Source organism: Microcaecilia unicolor, chromosome 1, assembly GCF_901765095.1.
Source record: "Microcaecilia unicolor chromosome 1, aMicUni1.1, whole genome shotgun sequence".
NCBI lineage: Eukaryota > Metazoa > Chordata > Amphibia > Gymnophiona > Siphonopidae > Microcaecilia > Microcaecilia unicolor.
In genome coordinates, this window is record NC_044031.1 from 321,266,419 (window position 1) to 321,283,290 (window position 16,872).

Below are 16,872 nucleotides of genomic sequence, written 5' to 3' on the forward strand. Positions count from 1 at the left end.
TGGAAAATTAGAAACAGATAAAAGTAAATGTAATTTAACACAAAGTCTTATAGCATGCAACTTTCAACCAAAAGTCGTACTGTGCAGGGTAGAAACAATGAAATATAACAAAAATAAACAAATAACCACACTTCCACCCGTATCTTTTTCTCCAATCCTTACTTCACCCCCTCCCCCCCAACCTAGCCTTCTTTCCCTCAATCAGTGTCCACTTTGCAAAATATTAAAAAAAAAAAAAGCCACGTTATTAGCTGCTGCGTATAACTAATATAATCCGGAACGACCTTTAACTCCCCTGGCAATTTATTCCACAATTGTGTCTGGACCAAGTTTAGAGTTTGGTAATGCTAATTTACCTGAATTGTAGAAACCCAACTAATGACCTGATTTGTACAGTTCAAATACCGGAGCCTATATCTCAAAGAGTCTTAAACACCAAAGAGCACACCTTAATTTGAATTTGCTGCGGTAACCAATGTAACCCATGAAGAAGTGGTACAACCTTGTCCCAAAGTTTCCTATATGTAACCATATAAACAGCCACTTTTTGAATATATTGCAGTCAGGTAGTCCTACATAAATTGTGTTGCAGTAATCCAGCCGTGTCAACATTGTTGCCCACACAATAGTGCAGAAGTCTTGAAGATACAAGTATGAATGTAATTGTCGGACAATCTAAGCTTCAACTGACCTGCTCATACCACATGATCCACCTGAGATACCAAGTTTTCTGTTGATATATACTTCTGGTGAGGGACTATGAGAAAAATATTTGGCACCTGGGTATCTAAAACTTGTTGCCTGATATGGAACACTTTACCACTCAGTCCACGGAGAGCCACAGTGGCTGCCACCAGCAGGGCCCAGCTTGTGGAGAATTGGTGGTTGCTGTAGGAAGACCTAAAGGAAGAATCTGGCTGAGAGAGAGAGATTTGTAACGGAACAGAGGAGAAAGGTAGGAGGGCAGTGCCCTGAAGAGGCAAGGGGAGGGAAAAAAAGAAAAGTGAAACTGAAAAGAAAAGAAACAAAGTTTTTTGGGGGGAGGGGGGTTCCCACATTTTCTTTATTTTTTAGTAAAGCATACTGAAAAAGAGTGCAGTCATTACAATAGCAAGATCAGTATAACAATCAACAAACCCCTCTTCCCACCCAATACCACCCACAACCTTTCCCCCTCACAGGAATGCAGTAACCAGTTAGGAACAGGATCCTAAAGGTGATATGGATCTCCATGTTTCATAAACATGCCAGACATTAGAAAAAGCAGGTAAACGTCCATGCCTCAATGCAGTCAATTTGGATATTTGGAAACAAAATCCAACTTTTGAAGAGCTCGAGACATAGATGGCTTCAACTGTTGTTTTCAGGGTTCAGCCAATGCCAAATTTCCAGCAGTAAACACCTGTGTTAAAAGAAACAAAGTTAAAAATACATTTTATTTCCTTAGGACCCCTCCAATAATATTCCTTAAGAGCTGTTATTATACACAAGCTACAGTTAAAATGTTTCTCATAGGATAACCAAAGATGGCCATTTTCACGAGGAAACATTTTTTGTGGCATATATGCATGTATGTGTGCACATAGCTGCATAAGTGCCAAAAATGTAGCTACGCTCTCTTCTCTAAATACATACATTTTTGATAGCGTGTATTTCACATGTGGACATTTGCTTGGGCAAAGCTCACACACCTTACAATACTACATTACACGTGAGCATTTACACTAGCTCTTTGCTTAAGCACATATGTGTGTATATACCTAGTTATGCTAGTGGTGTATAAAGGAAGGTAGGCTCCGCATATGCATCCCTTTGAAGAATTGTCCTCTTCATGCAGATGAGCATGTGTTTCTGTATGTAAAACTAGCTTTTAAATAGTGCCTGGCCTCCATACAGGTAAGTTGTCTTTTTCACAGCTGAGAACGTGGTTGGGAGGAGGGGGGTTGAGGAAGTAACTCTTTGCACATAAATGCCATTCTCCGAGGACAAGCAGGCTGCTTGTTCTCACTGATGGGTTGACGTCCTCGGCAGCCCCCTCCATCGGAAAGTTTACTAGCAAAGGCCTTTGCTAGTCCTCGCGCGCCCATGCGCACCGCGCATGCGCGGCCGTCTTCCCGCCCGAAACCGGCTCGAGCCGGCCAGTCTTCTTTCGTCCACACTCGGTACGGTCGTGTTACGCCGTTCGTGCCCCAGAGAGTCGACCTCGCGCGTCCTTTTCGACGTGTTTTTGTCCTTTTTTTCCTTGAAAAAGTTCGGGAAGCGCTCCGGTAGTGTTCCGGAAGACCCTTTCGGGTTTTCTGCCCTTCCCGTATTTCTCAGTTTTTGCCACGTAAGTTTTCTTTCGTTGTCGGGGTAGGCCTCTTTTGGCCTCGGTCGAGATTTTTCTCCCTCTAAATTTTGGTGCTTCAATTTTCGCCATTTCGGCTTTTGATTTCGCCGGCGTGATTTTTCCGCCCATGACATCGAAGCCTTCCAGCGGCTTCAAGAAGTGCACCCAGTGCGCCCGGGTAATCTCGCTCACTGATAGGCACTCTGCGTGTCTTCAGTGTCTAGGGGCCCAGCACCGCCCTCAGAACTGCAGTCTGTGTTCCCTGTTACAAAGGCGGACTCAGGTAGCGAGATTAGCCCAGTGGAACGTTTTGTTCTCGGGCTCTTCGTCGGCATCGGCACCGGAGGCATCGAGTGCATCGACGTCGTCAGCGTCCGGACCATCTTCCTTGGCTGCCGCTCCATCGACTGCATCGAGGCATCGGACCTCTGCATCGGCGCCGAGGCATCGGGCGACTGTATCGACGTCGGTGGTACCGAGACTTCGTCTGCTGATGTCGTCGGACGGAGGTGCATCGTCAGGAGTGCAGGTGAGGGCTGTCCATTCCCCTGCTGGTGGCGGTGAGCCTTCGGGTGGGTCTCCTCCTACCCTGAGGGCTCCTGCGGTACAGCCCCCCCGGGATCGACCCTCTTCGGTCTCGGCCCCGAGGAAGCGACGGATGGATTCTACGTCCTCCTCGTCGGTGCCGGGGAGCTCCGGTGACATGCTTCGGAAGAAGTCGAAGAAGCATCGACACCGGTCTCCTCCCCATGTCGGCACCGAGAGCTCTGGGTCGCCGAGGGATCCGGCACCCAGCAGGCATCGGCACCGAGAGGACCGCTCACCCTCTGTTCAGGAGGTGTCGATGCGCTCCACTCTGGACAGCCCGGAACAGCCTCCTCGCCCGGAACAGGTTCTGGCGTCGACGCCTGCATCGGCCTCTCAGCCTTTCTCTGCAGCCGCTCTAAACGAGAGCCTCCGGGCCGTTCTCCCAGAGATTCTGGGAGAGCTGTTGCGCCCTACCCCTCCGGTACCGGCGGTGCTTGCGCCTCCGGTACCGTCGAGCGTGGCGCCGGCTGGCCCATCGCCCAGGTTGAGGTCCCCGACGTCGGTACCGCGTGCGGTGCCGACCGCGGCCACCTCCTAGGAAGGCTCCCCGACTACGTCGGCGGAGGGAGCTTCGCCGATGCAGGCGAGGGAGTCTACCTCTCGATGCCCCCACCGTGGACGGGGTTCCACCGAGTCGAGCAGGGCGAGGTTGCAGACACAGGTTCGTGAACTTGTGTCTGACACCGAGGGTGAGGCCTCGTGGGAAGAGGAAGAAGACCCCAGATATTTCTCTGACGAGGAGTCTGAGGGTCTTCCTTCTGATCCCACTCCCTCTCCTGAGAGACAGCTTTCTCCTCCCGAGAGTCTGTCTTTTGCTTCCTTTGTCCGGGAGATGTCTACGGCCATCCCCTTCCCGGTGGTTGTGGAGGACGAGCCCAGGGCTGAAATGTTTGAGCTCCTGGACTATCCTTCTCCACCTAAGGAAGCGTCCACTGTTCCCTTGCACCATGTCCTGAAAAAGACATTGCTTGCGAACTGGACCAAGCCACTAAGTAATCCCCACATTCCCAAGAAGATTGAGTCCCAGTACCGGATCCATGGGGACCCAGAGCTGATGCGCACTCAGTTGCCTCATGACTCTGGAGTTGTGGATCTGGCCCTAAAGAAGGCTAAGAGTTCTAGGGAGCATGCTTCGGCGCCCCCGGGCAAAGACCCTAGAACCTTAGACTCCTTTGGGAGGAAGGCCTACGATTCTTCTATGCTCGTGGCCAAGATCCAGTCTTACCAGCTCTACACGAGCATACACATGCGGAACAATGTGCGGCAGTTGGCGGGCTTGGTTGATGCTCTTCCCCCTGAGCAAGCCAAGCCTTTTCAGGAGGTGGTCAGGCAGCTGAAGGCGTGCAGAAAATTCCTGGCCAGAGGAGTTTATGACACTTTTGATGTTGCGTCCAGGGCCGCTGCTCAAGGTGTGGTGATGCGCAGGCTCTCATGGCTGCGTGCCGCCGACCTGGAGAATAGACTCCAGCAGCGGATTGCGGACTCGCCTTGCCGTGCGGACAACATTTTTGGAGAAAAAGTCGAGCAGGTGGTAGAGTCTCTCCACCAGCGGGACACCGCATTCGACAAGTTCTCCCGCCGGCAGCCTTCAGCCTCTACCTCTACAGGTAGAAGATTTTTCGGGGGAAGGAAGACTGGTCCCTATGCTTCTGGTAAGCGTAGGTACAATCCTCCTTCCCGACAGCCTGCGGCCCAGGCTAAGCCCCAGCGCGCTCGCTCTCGTCAGCAGCGTGCGCCTCAGCAAGGCCCCGCGGCTCCCCAGCAAAAGCAAGGGGCGAGCTTTTGACTGGCTCCAGCAGAGCATAGCCGACATCCAAGTGTCAGTGCCGGGCGACCTGCCGGTCGGGGGGAGGTTGAAAGCTTTTCACCAAAGGTGGCCTCTCATAACCTCCGATCAGTGGGTTCTCCAAATAGTCCGGCAAGGATACACTCTCAATTTGGCATCAAAACCTCCAAATTGTCCACCGGGGGCTCAGTCTTACAGCTTCCAACACAAGCAGGTACTTGTAGAGGAACTCTCCGCCCTTCTCAGCGCCAATGCGGTCGAGCCCGTGCCATCCGGGCAAGAAGGGCTGGGATTCTATTCCAGGTACTTCCTTGTGGAAAAGAAAACAGGGGGGATGCGTCCCATCCTAGACCTAAGGGCCCTGAACAAATATCTCGTAAAAGAAAAGTTCAGGATGCTTTCCCTGGGCACCCTTCTCACCATGATTCAGCAAAACGATTGGCTATGCTCTCTGGACTTGAAGGATGCCTACACACACATCCCAATACTGCCAGCTCACAGACAGTATCTGCGATTTCAGTTGGGCACACGCCACTTCCAGTACTGTGTGCTACCCTTTGGGCTCGCCTCTGCGCCCAGGGTGTTCACAAAGTGCCTAGCTGTGGTAGCAGCGGCACTTCGCAGGCTGGGGGTGCACGTGTTCCCATATCTCGACGATTGGCTGGTGAAGAACACATCCGAGGCAGGAGCCCTGCAGTCCATGCAGATGACTATTCGCCTCCTGGAGCTACTGGGGTTTGTGATAAATTACCCAAAGTCCCATCTTCTCCCAGTGCAGAAACTCGAATTCATAGGAGCCCTGCTGGATTCTCAGACGGCTCGCGCCTATCTCCCAGAGGCGAGGGCCAACAACTTGTTGTCCCTCGTCTCGCGGGTGCGTGCGTCCCAGCAGATCACAGCTCGGCAGATGTTGAGATTGCTGGGCCACATGGCCTCCACAGTTCATGTGACTCCCATGGCCTGCCTTCACATGAGATCTGCTCAATGGACCCTAGCCTCCCAGTGGTATCAGGCCGCTGGGGGTCTAGAGGACGTGATCCACCTGTCCACGAGTTTTCTCAAATCCCTGTATTGGTGGACGATTTTCTCCAAATTCCTCAGCCACAAAAAGTGCTGACCACGGATGCGTCTCTCCTGGGATGGGGAGCTCATGTCGATGGGCTTCACACCCAAGGAAGTTGGTCCCTCCAAGAACGCGATCTACAGATCAATCTTCTGGAGTTGCGAGCGATCTGGAACGCTCTGAAGGCTTTCAGAGATCGGCTGTCCCACCAAATTATCCAAATTCAGACAGACAACCAGGTTGCCATGTACTATGTCAACAAGCAGCGGGGCACCGGATCTCGCCCCCTGTGTCAGGAAGCCGTCAGCATGTGGCTCTGGGCTCGCCGTCAGGGCATGGTGCTCCAAGCCACATATCTGGCAGGCGTAAACAACAGTCTGGCCAACAGACTGAGCAGGATTATGCAACCTCACGAATGGTCGCTCAACTCCCGAGTGGTGCGCCAGATCTTCCAAGCGTGGGGCACCCCCTTGGTGGATCTCTTCGCATCTCGAGCGAACCACAAAGTCCCTCAGTTCTGTTCCAGGCTTCAGGCCCCCGGCAGACTGGCATCGGATGCCTTCCTCCTGGATTGGGGGGAGGGCCTGCTGTATGCTTATCCTCCCATTCCTCTGGTGGGGAAGACTTTGTTGAAACTCAAGCAAGACCAAGGCACCATGATTCTGATTGCTCCTTTTTGGCCGCGTCAGATCTGGTTCCCTCTTCTTCTGGAGTTATCCTCCGAAGAACCGTGGAGATTGGAGTGTTTTCCGACCCTCATCACACAGGACGAAGGGGCTCTTCTGCATCCCAGCCTCCGGTCCCTGGCTCTCACGGCCTGGATGTTGAGGGCGTAGACTTTGCCTCTTTGGGTCTGTCAGAGGGTGTCTCCCGCATCTTGCTTGCTTCCAGGAAAGACTCCACTAAGAGAAGTTACTTCTTCCATTGGAGGAGGTTTGCCGTCTGGTGTGACAGCAAGGCCCTAGATCCTCGCTCTTGTCCTACACAGACCCTGCTTGAATACCTTCTGCACTTGTCTGAGTCTGGTCTCAAGACCAACTCTGTAAGGGTTCACCTTAGTGCAATCAGTGCATACCATTACCGTGTGGAAGGTAAGCCGATCTCAGGACAGCCTTTAGTTGTTCGCTTCATGAGAGGTTTGCTTTTGTCAAAGCCCCCTGTCAAGCCTCCTACAGTGTCATGGGATCTCAATGTCGTTCTCACCCAGCTGATGAAACCTCCTTTTGAGCCACTGAATTCCTGCCATCTGAAGTACTTGACCTGGAAGGTCATTTTCTTGGTGGCAGTTACTTCAGCTCGTAGAGTCAGTGAGCTTCAGGCCCTGGTAGCCCAGGCCCCGTACACCAAATTTCATCATAACAGAGTAGTCCTCCGCACTCACCCTAAGTTCCTGCCAAAGGTTGTGTCGGAGTTCCATCTGAACCAGTCAATTGTCTTGCCAACATTTTTTCCCCGTCCTCATTCCTGCCCTGCTGAACGTCAGCTGCACACATTGGACTGCAAGAGAGCATTGGCCTTCTACCTGGAGCGGACACAGCCCACCAGACAGTCCGCCCAATTGTTTGTTTCTTTTGACCCCAATAGGAGGGGAGTGGCTGTAGGGAAACGCACCATATCCAATTGGCTAGCAGATTGCATTTCCTTCACTTACGCCCAGGCGGGGCTGGCTCTTGAGGGTCATGTCATGGCTCATAATGTTAGAGCCATGGCTGCGTCGGTAGCCCACTTGAAGTCAGCCTCCATTGAAGAAATTTGCAAAGCTGCGACGTGGTCATCTGTCCACACATTCACATCTCATTACTGCCTGCAGCAGGACACTCGACGCGACAGTCGGTTCGGGCAGTCAGTTCTTCAGAACCTGTTTGGGCTTTAGGATCCAACTCCACCCCCCGAGGGCCCTGTTTGTTCTGTTCCAGGCTGCACTCTCAGTTAGTTGGCAAATTTTTTAGGTCAATCTCATTAATGTCCTCGCCGTTGCGAGGCCCAATTGACCATGGTTGTTGTTTTGAGTGAGCCTGGGGGCTAGGGATACCCCATCAGTGAGAACAAGCAGCCTGCTTGTCCTCGGAGAAAGCGAATGCTACATACCTGTAGAAGGTATTCTCCGAGGACAGCAGGCTGATTGTTCTCACAAACCCGCCCGCCTCCCCTTTGGAGTTGAGTCTTCCCTTGAAGTGTATTGTCTTGCTACATACTGGACTGGCCGGCTCGTGCCGGTTTCGGGCGGGAAGACGGCCGCGCATGCGCGGTGCGCATGGGCGCGCGAGGACTAGCAAAGGCCTTTGCTAGTAAACTTTCCGATGGAGGGGGCTGCCGAGGACGTCAACCCATCAGTGAGAACAATCAGCCTGCTGTCCTCGGAGTATACCTTCTACAGGTATGTAGCATTCGCTTTTTCGGTTGACAAGCAGGATTGAGCCAGGCACACAAGTGGGTGATGCCTTCTGATGGTGCCAGGACAGAACTGCTCTTCCAAAGCTTAGAACTCATGGCACTTCCTACTTACAGTAGTTTCCTCAGCATCTCAGTTTACTTTTTTTTCTATTCAGTCAAACAGATGTGAAACAAAGCTCTCCTAGTTGTTTTGGCTTTCTGTTTTTTTTGTCACATTAGTCTTCATCATTTGAAAAATATGACAACTTTGGCAAAGTCAAGGTTTCATCTGTGTCCAAAATGTGGCTGGAAACTTAGAACTTAGACACATGCATAGTTTTGTAAGCAATTTTACAGCAATGCACGAAGAGGCCAGTTGCATCACTTCACCTCTTCAGGCCTGGGAAAAGAAAGAGTGTGTCTTTACTCTCAGGACAAAGGACAGCTGGATGATGGCACCATAACTGGTCAAGATAGGGAATTGGGGGGGATCTCTGATATTGAGTAGTCTATTCACTGTCTTGTCTCTCCCTTTTTCTGCTCTGCTCTGTGATTGCCTTTAGTTGGTGGGGTATAAACGTGAGACTGGTGGGGCAGTGTGTGTGTATTTTGGGGGCAAGGATGGTGAAATTTTGCACTGCTACAGCTTGCGCTGTATCTGTTGTGGGAATAAATGTGAGTTATCAGTTCAGTTCCTTTTTTAACAAGCATTATATTCATTAGGAAGTGTTTTAAAAATCAGTCACAGGAAAAGACGGTCTTAAGTTCCTAACATGGAAAGTGCTATTGCTTACAGCTATCACTTCAGGTAGAAAACTTAACGAATGCCTGAAGTTTCATCACCTTTCAAACCATACACCCAATTCCATCATCACAAGGTCCTTCACACACATCCCAAGTTTTTGCTGAAGGATGTCATGCCTTTCTACATTAATAAACAAATATATCCAAAGCGCCATTCAAAGTCTCAAAAAGAGTCCTTCATACTCTGGATTATAAATAGGCTCTGACTTGCTCTTTACAAGGAACTGCGTCTGTGAGAAAGTCTGTTTAGCTATTTGTCTCTGGCAAATTGGCTAGCCTCTTATAAGGGGTCCTTTTATTAAGCCGCGTAAGCATCTATGCACGCACAACACGTGCCAAAATGGAGTTACTGCCCGACTACCATGTGGCTCTTGTGGTAATTTAATTTTTGGCGCTTGTCCGAAAAAGGTTTTTATTTTCAGTTGCTCGTAATGGACACATTCACGTCATTACCGCACGGATTCTTTACCGCTAGGTCAATGGCTGGCGGTAAGGTCTCGGACCCAAAATAGACGTACAACAATTTTGATTTTGCTGCATGTCCATTTTCGGCAAAAAAAAAAAGGCCTTTTACAGTTGCACTAAAAAATGGATCAGCACTCCTAAAACCCGTGCCTACACTACCGCAAGCCATTTTTCAGCAGGCCTTAGTAAAAGGACCCCATATAGAGCTCTGCAATGAACAACTGGACGTCCCTTTCAGCTACAATTTCATCAAATTAGTTACTGCAGCATCAATAGCCCTCTTAAGTTTGCCTCTTTGAGTACTGTTTGCAAGGCAGCTACCTGATCCTCCCTTCATTTGTTCACCACACACTACTATCTGGACTAGACTTCAAAACAGTACAGTGCCTTTGGGTAAGTGGAACAGGCTAGTCTGCTCTTTATAACCCAACAACTCTCAAATGTGTGTGGGCTGCTCAAAAAGATGAAGAGAATTCAGTGCTAAGCAGCCCTAAGTTTGGGAATGACCCACTTGTGCATCTGACCCAATCCTGCTTAGTACATAAGTACATAAGTACATAAGTAATGCCACACTGGGAAAAGACCAAGGGTCCGTCGAGCCCAGCACCCTGTCCACGACAGCGGCCAATCCAGGCCAAGGGTACCTGGCAAGCTTCCCAAACGTACAAACATTCTATACATGTTATTTCTGGAATTGTGGATTTTTCCCAAGTCCATTTAGTAGTGGTCCATGGACATGTCCTTTAGGAAACCATCTAACCCCTTTTTAAACTCTGTCAAGCCAACCGCCTTCACCACGTTCTTTGGCAACGAATTCCAGAGTTCAATTACGCGTTGGGTGAAGAAAATATTTCTCCGATTTGTTTTAAATTTACTACTCTGTAGTTTCATCGCATGCCCCCTAGTCCTAGTATTTTTGGAAAGTGTGAACAGATGCTTCACATCCACCTGTTCCACTCCACTCATTATTTATATATCTCTATCATGTCTCCCCTCAGTTGTCTCTTCTCCAAGCTGAAAAGCCCTAGCCTCCTTAGTCTTTCTTCATAGGGCAGTCGTACCATCCCCGCTATCATTTTAGTCGCCCTTCGCTGCACCTTTTCCAATTCTACTATATCTTTCTTGAGATGCGGCGACCAGAATTGAACACAGTACTCAAGTTGCGGTCGCACCATGGAGCGATATAACGGCATTGTGACATCCTCACACCTGTTTTCCATACCTTTCCTAATAATACCCAACATTCTATTCGCTTTCCTAGCCGCAGCAGCACACTGAGTAGATGGTTTTAGTGTATTATCGACGACGACGACACCCAGATCCCTTGTCGACAGAAAACGCAGTGTTGCTCACCTATAAAAGGTATTTTCCATAGACTGCAGGATTGATAATGCTCATAGTCTCTCCCATGTCTCCGAGAGTTGTCTCACTGCTTGAACTTTGGAACCAACTGAGGAGTTGAGAAGACTGCTTCATGCTGGAAGGGCTGTTCATCCTCAGAACTTTACACCAGAAATCTGAGCTCCTAGGAGACTTGTTCATCCTGGTGCTGTTGGATGACATCACCCACTTGTGTGCCTTATCAGTCCTACAGTTTACAGTATAGAAACACCTGTTAAAACAGTTGAGCAACATTACTTTTTTTCCCTTTTTTTTTTTTGATGGGTCCTTATAATAGCTGTACAAAACAGGGGCATCCTCCAGTCCAAAACTAGACTAAACATTATACATAATGAATCTTGGGGAGGGTTGTATATATTATTGACAGAGGGCTGAGCATTTTCTCTGGTGACGTCTATTATTTGTATGACTGCCTGTGGGCTTCTAAGCACAATTTAATAAGTTCAGTTCCTTGTTGGATATGGGAAAATATTGTGTGTTATATTGTTTTTGTTCTCTCTTCTTTCTTTAATAAAATATTTTGGAACAAAATACCTCACAAGTTTTGTTTAAGAAGTGAAAAAGGTATAGCAGAGTGTTTTTTTGTTAGGTAAAGATTATGTGAAATTAGCTTGCCTTGTACCCTGACTTCTCGGAAAGAGTGCAAACAAAGCTTGCCACATAATCATTACGTACCAAAAACAACACAAACAAAAATACTTTGTCATACCTTTTTTTCACTTCTTGAATGAAGTCTGTGTAGTTTGAAAATTATCTATCTCCATGGGGTGTTTTTTGTTTGTTTATTTTGTTGTTGTTGCGGTTTTTTTTTGCCCTGATACCTCATTGCTTATCTTGCCTTTCTTACAATAATTGAAAACTTTTTGTCCATATACCTCTAGAAAGTTGTCATGCATTCTACTTGTGTTGTGTCTCTTGCCCACAGCTGCGGGAGATGAATTTGTTGTCAGAGAATGTTGTCACGGCTAGTAGGGTAGCTTTGGTTAAACAAGAACTTGGCCGGTTTCTAGAGGGCTAAACTATTAATGGTTTTTGATCACCCTCTCTTACTTTGAGTGTGAGCAGTACAGAATTAATCTCCTCATTAAGATCTGCCAAGTACTTCCTTGTGACTCATACAGTACTACCCACTGTCCAGGGCTGTGGACTCTAATCGGTAGAACAATTTTGGGTGGAATAGGAGTTGGTAAACATATACCAACTCTGACTCCAGCTTCAAAATAAAAACTTAAACAATAATATATGGTAACCATATGTTACTTATATATATTTTTGTTCTGGATCTACTGTTATATTTTCCAGTAGGAGTCAGAGTCGGACAATAGAAAAATAGAGTAGAAGGTTTGGCTTACCAACTCCACAGCCTTGCTGCTATCAGAGATTGTCTACTGGGCTCGATGGACCATTGATCTGACCCAGCATGGCATGTTTTATGCTCTTTAATAGAATTGCAGGGGTGTCCTTTGAAGTATTTAAAAGGATGTGAGGCTTCATTTGCATACAGTAGGGGCCAAAAAGTAGGGTTAAAGAGCCGTACCTTGTGTTAAAAACGGTCTCAGTGGTAGCGTTGCACTGGCAAAATGGTGCTGCTGAAGGTCCATGAGTCTCCAGTATCAAATTCCTATGTTGCCTTTTAGGTGAGCTTACAGTTTTAAGCTGTTTTCTCCCATTTATTCCTTGTTGGTGAAATTGATGAAGTGCAATAGAACTGTGTTGATACATTATTACTGTGGCAGAAGGTGCACTCTGTCTACCCTTTGGGGTGGACAGAGTGCACATGCTGAACACTTATGGCAGCAGAAAAAAAATAGGCATGTTATGCTGTATGTTGTTTTTACATTCTTTGCTAGGAGATTAGCGAAATAGATTGTCTTTCTTTACATGCTTCATAAATTCTTGCTCTGTGTTACAGGAAAGTAAAGAAGAAAAATCTTCCTACATCTGTCCTTTGTGTGAGAAGGCTTGCGGCTCACAGCACCAACTCACGATGCACATCCGTCAGGTAGGCTGGTACAGGCCTGTTTTCTGTGTCGGGACTGTAAAGGACTGAATTTTCATGAAAGTGTGATAAAACAACAAAATAGTCTACACACACACATCCCGCTCATACTCGCACTCGCTGTCCAACAATTTGCTGAGTTTTAAATGAATAAACCCATTCACCAGACATGAGAAACAGTTTGCAGCATGCTATTAGAACCAGCAAACATAGACAGGGAGCAGGGCCGCCGAGAGGAAGGGGAGGGGGGACAAAATTCCCCGGGCCCGGGCCTCCAAGGGGGGCCTGGCGCCGGGGTCAGGCCGCCGGCGCTGCAGTCCCCAGTCTCACCTGCCTCGGGCCCCCTGCATTCAAATCGGCAGCGCCTCACCTCCGTGTGAAAGTGGCAGATCGCCTCCCTTCGGGCCCTCCCTGTGTCCTGCCGTCGCGGAAACCGGAAGTTACATCAGACGAGGGCGGGACACAGTGAGGGAAGGCCCGAAGGGAGGCGATCTGCCGCTTTTATATGGAGGTGAGGCGCTGCCGATTTGAATGCAGGGGACCCAGTGGCGGTCGGAGGGGGGGCTGTTGACGGGGCTGGGGGTGAGTGGGTAGAGACTTGGGACTGCAGCGCTGGTGGACTGAGAGCAGGGGGGGGCGAGGGCGGTGAGGGGGGCGGCGGCCTTGCCCCAGGCCTGGCTTAGTCTCTCGGCGGCCCTGACAGGGAGACCATGGAACCAGCATGGCCTGGAGAAATTGAACTTGATAAAAAGCAAGTATCCAGTGTATTCTCCCATTGGGAATACACTGACGGAGTCGGTGGTGGCAGGGGAGGAGAGGAGGTGGGAGAGTTCCCCTTTCTGCAGGATCCAGGCGGTGAGTGGAGTGTTGTCGGTGGACCGGGGTCGGGCTCTCGCGTTCCCTCGGCGTGCCTTTTTTTCTGTGCGGCGCTAGCGCTTACTAAAAAAAAAAAGAGAGAAGTAAAAAGGAGAAACAACTTAGAGGGGGAACAGGCTAGCGTGTTTTTCAGCGCGCCTGGCCAGGTTGGACCGACAGCGGGGTGTTGAGTACTGGCAGCATGTCGGTCCCCGCTGAGAGTGTGAAGCGCTGCTTGTCCTGTGGGGTTCGACGCTCCTTTTCAGGCCAGTGCACGGTGTGCAGGCCGGGGTCTCCGAGTGGAGGAGGGGAGGCTGGTGGAGCTTCCCGGGGGAAGGCAGACTTAGAGTATCAGTCTGGCTCTCCAGGAGGGGGCTGTTGGTGGCTCCGCTTTGGAGGTGGGAACGTCGGCCATTTTGTACCCCACTGGAACGGAACGTGCTCTTCCAGTGGCAGAGAATGCAATTATCACTGCAGGAGGTTTGCCTGCTCAGGGTGTTCCTTTTTCCCCTGAATTCTCTTTGTTGCTTCACCAGGCCTTCTTATTAAAGCAGGGGGGCGTTCCTTTGCCAGCTCCGGGGGTCCCGGGGCTGCGGAGTCAGAATTAGCCCCCCCCCTCCCTCCAAGAGGATTCGGTCTGTCGTTCTTGATACCGTTTGGAATGCGTTTCCCCGGGGTCAGATGTGGAGTCCACGTCCTCGGCGGGCCCCTCGGTACTGGAGTCTTTAGAGGAGGGGGGAACTCCCCTCAGGGGATGAGGATGACCCTCGGGTGCTCCGACTTTTCCAAAAGGACAAGTTGAGCGTTTTGATATCGGAGTCCTTATCGGCTCTTTCAATTTCGGAACCTGTGGGGGGACCTTCTGGTTCCCAGCCGTCTGGTCCCTTGAAGGGGCTGAGGGGGCCCTCTAAGGCGTTCCCGATGCATCCGGATATTCAAGACTTGATATCCGCGGAATGGAATACTCCTGATGCAGGCCTTCAGGTAGGCAGAGCCATGGCCCATCTCTACCCTCTAGTGCCGGAGGAAAAGGAGAAGTTGAGCTTTCCTAAGGTGGATTCCTTGGCGACGGTGGTCACCAAAAAGACTACCTTGCCAGTTGAAGGCTGAGTAGCCTTGAAGGATCTTCAGGATAGGAATTTGGAGCAGGCCCTGAAACAGGCCTTTGAGGTGTCTGCCTTGGGCCTCCAGGCTGCGATTTGCAGTTCCTTTATGGCCCGTGCTTGTATGCACTGGCACCAGAAGTCGGGAGCCAGAAATGGCTCACTGGCAGCTAGGATGGAAGCAGGGCTTGCTTATCTGGCAGATGCGGTATACGATATGCTAAGGGCTTCAGCCAAGGGTATGTCGTTGGCGATCTCTGCAAGGTGCCAGTTGTGGCGCCGGGCTTGGTCAGCAGGTGTGGCTTCCAAAGCCAGGTTAGTCAAGCTTCCCTTTTAGGGGAAGTTACTCTTTGGCAAGGACCTGAGTAATCTGGTGAAGGAGCTCGGGGACTCTAGGCCCCAGCGATTACCAGAAGACCGGCCTAAACCATCGGGTCGGCAGCCCGGGTATCCTTGTCCTAGCTTTTGGGACAGTAAAAAATAGAGACCGGGGTGCCCGGCCTTTGGGCAGCGGTCTAGATTCCAGCCCTGGCAGTCTTCCTTTTGGGGGGAAAGGAAGGGTGCGGGAAAGTCAGGGTGGCCAGGCCCTCCTGCCCGTCACTCAATCATGGTGTGTTGGTCCACGTGTGCAGTCCAATAGGGGGACGTCTTCAGGTGTTCCAGGACGTGTGGGCCTCCATCACCTCAGACCAGAGGGTACTGTACATTCTGTGCAACGGTTACCAATTAGAGTTTCACCGCCCGGTCGCCTCCTCTCTTCTTGCAGTCCCCGTGCCGAGGGTCGTCAGGGAGGCATAGGCCAAGTCCACGGTTCAGGCCTTGCTGTCTCTTCATGCCATTGTGCCTGTCCTGCTCGACGAGTGTGGGCAGGGGAGGTACTCCATTTATTTTGTTGTGCCCAAGAAGGGAGGCTCGGTTTGGCCTATTCTGGATCTGAAAAGCGTCAACAAGTGCCTGCGGGTGACGCACTTTCGGATGGAAACCCTCAGGTCCGTCATTGCCTCCATGAGGGAGGGAGAGTTCCTCACTTCAATCGATCTCAAAGAAGCGTACCTCCATATTCAAATTTGGGGCCCCTATTTATTTAATTATTTATTGCACTTGTATCCCACATTTTCCCATCTGTTTGCATGGCTCAATGTGGCTTACAAATACCTTTAATGGCATTTTGCTATTTCAGGGTACAAAATACAATTGGTGTTACAAAGATGTTAAGAATAACAAGGTTCACATGTCAATATAATCAAACAGTTATAGAAAGGAGACAGTCATAGTCAAGGAGTCGTGGTGGTATGTTGTGGTTAGTTATGGATTCTCGTGGTAAGCTTTAGTGAAGAGAGAGGTTTTTAAGTTGGTTATTTCATTAATTGTTTTTAAGTATTTTGGTAGTGTATTCCACAGCTGCGAGCTCATGTAAGAAAAGCTGGACGCATGTATTAGTTTGTATTTTAATCCCTTGCAACTGGAGAAGTGTAAATGAAGAAAAGTACGGGCAGATCTTTTGGCATTTCTGGGAGGGAGGTCCACTAGGTTGTGCATATATGACGGGGCGTCTCCGTAATGATTTTATGAACTAGCGTGCAAATCTTGAACGTGATACGTTCTCTAAGAGGGAGCCAATGTAACTTCTCTCTTAAGGGTTTTGCACTTTCATATTTTGTTTTTCCAAATATGAGTCTGGCTGCAGTGTTTTGGGCAGTTTGAAGTTTCTTGATAATCTTTACATCCAGCGTAAAGTGCATTACAATAGTCCAGGTGACTTAGTACCATCGATTGTACCAGATTTCGGAAAATGGCCCTTGGGAAGAAAGGTTTTTACTCTTTGAGTTTCCACATGGAGTGGAACATTTTCTTAGTTGTATTCGTCACATGGCTTTCAAGTGTGAGATGTCGATCTATGGTAACGCCAAGAATTTTCAGAGTGTTAGAGACGGGGAGGGAAAAGTTTGGGGTAGATATGGTGGGGAAGTTATTTGTGTTATATTGTGATGTAGTATAAGGCATTGTGTTTTTTCTGCGTTGAGCTTTAGTTGAAATGCATCCGCCCAGGAGTGCATGATTTGGAAGCTTTGGTTGATCTCGTTGGTAATTTCCTTTAGATCGTGT

At 49.4% G+C, this 16,872-nt stretch overlaps 1 protein-coding gene across 1 annotated transcript in view; it reads left to right on the plus strand.

Moving 5' to 3' along the window:
• RREB1 (ras responsive element binding protein 1) overlaps window positions 1–16,872 on the plus strand; it is a 387,040-nt gene that overhangs the window by 216,881 nt on the left and 153,287 nt on the right. The window contains 1 exon segment of the mRNA XM_030208824.1: window positions 12,722–12,811. Coding sequence (XP_030064684.1) covers window positions 12,722–12,811 — 90 coding nt within the window.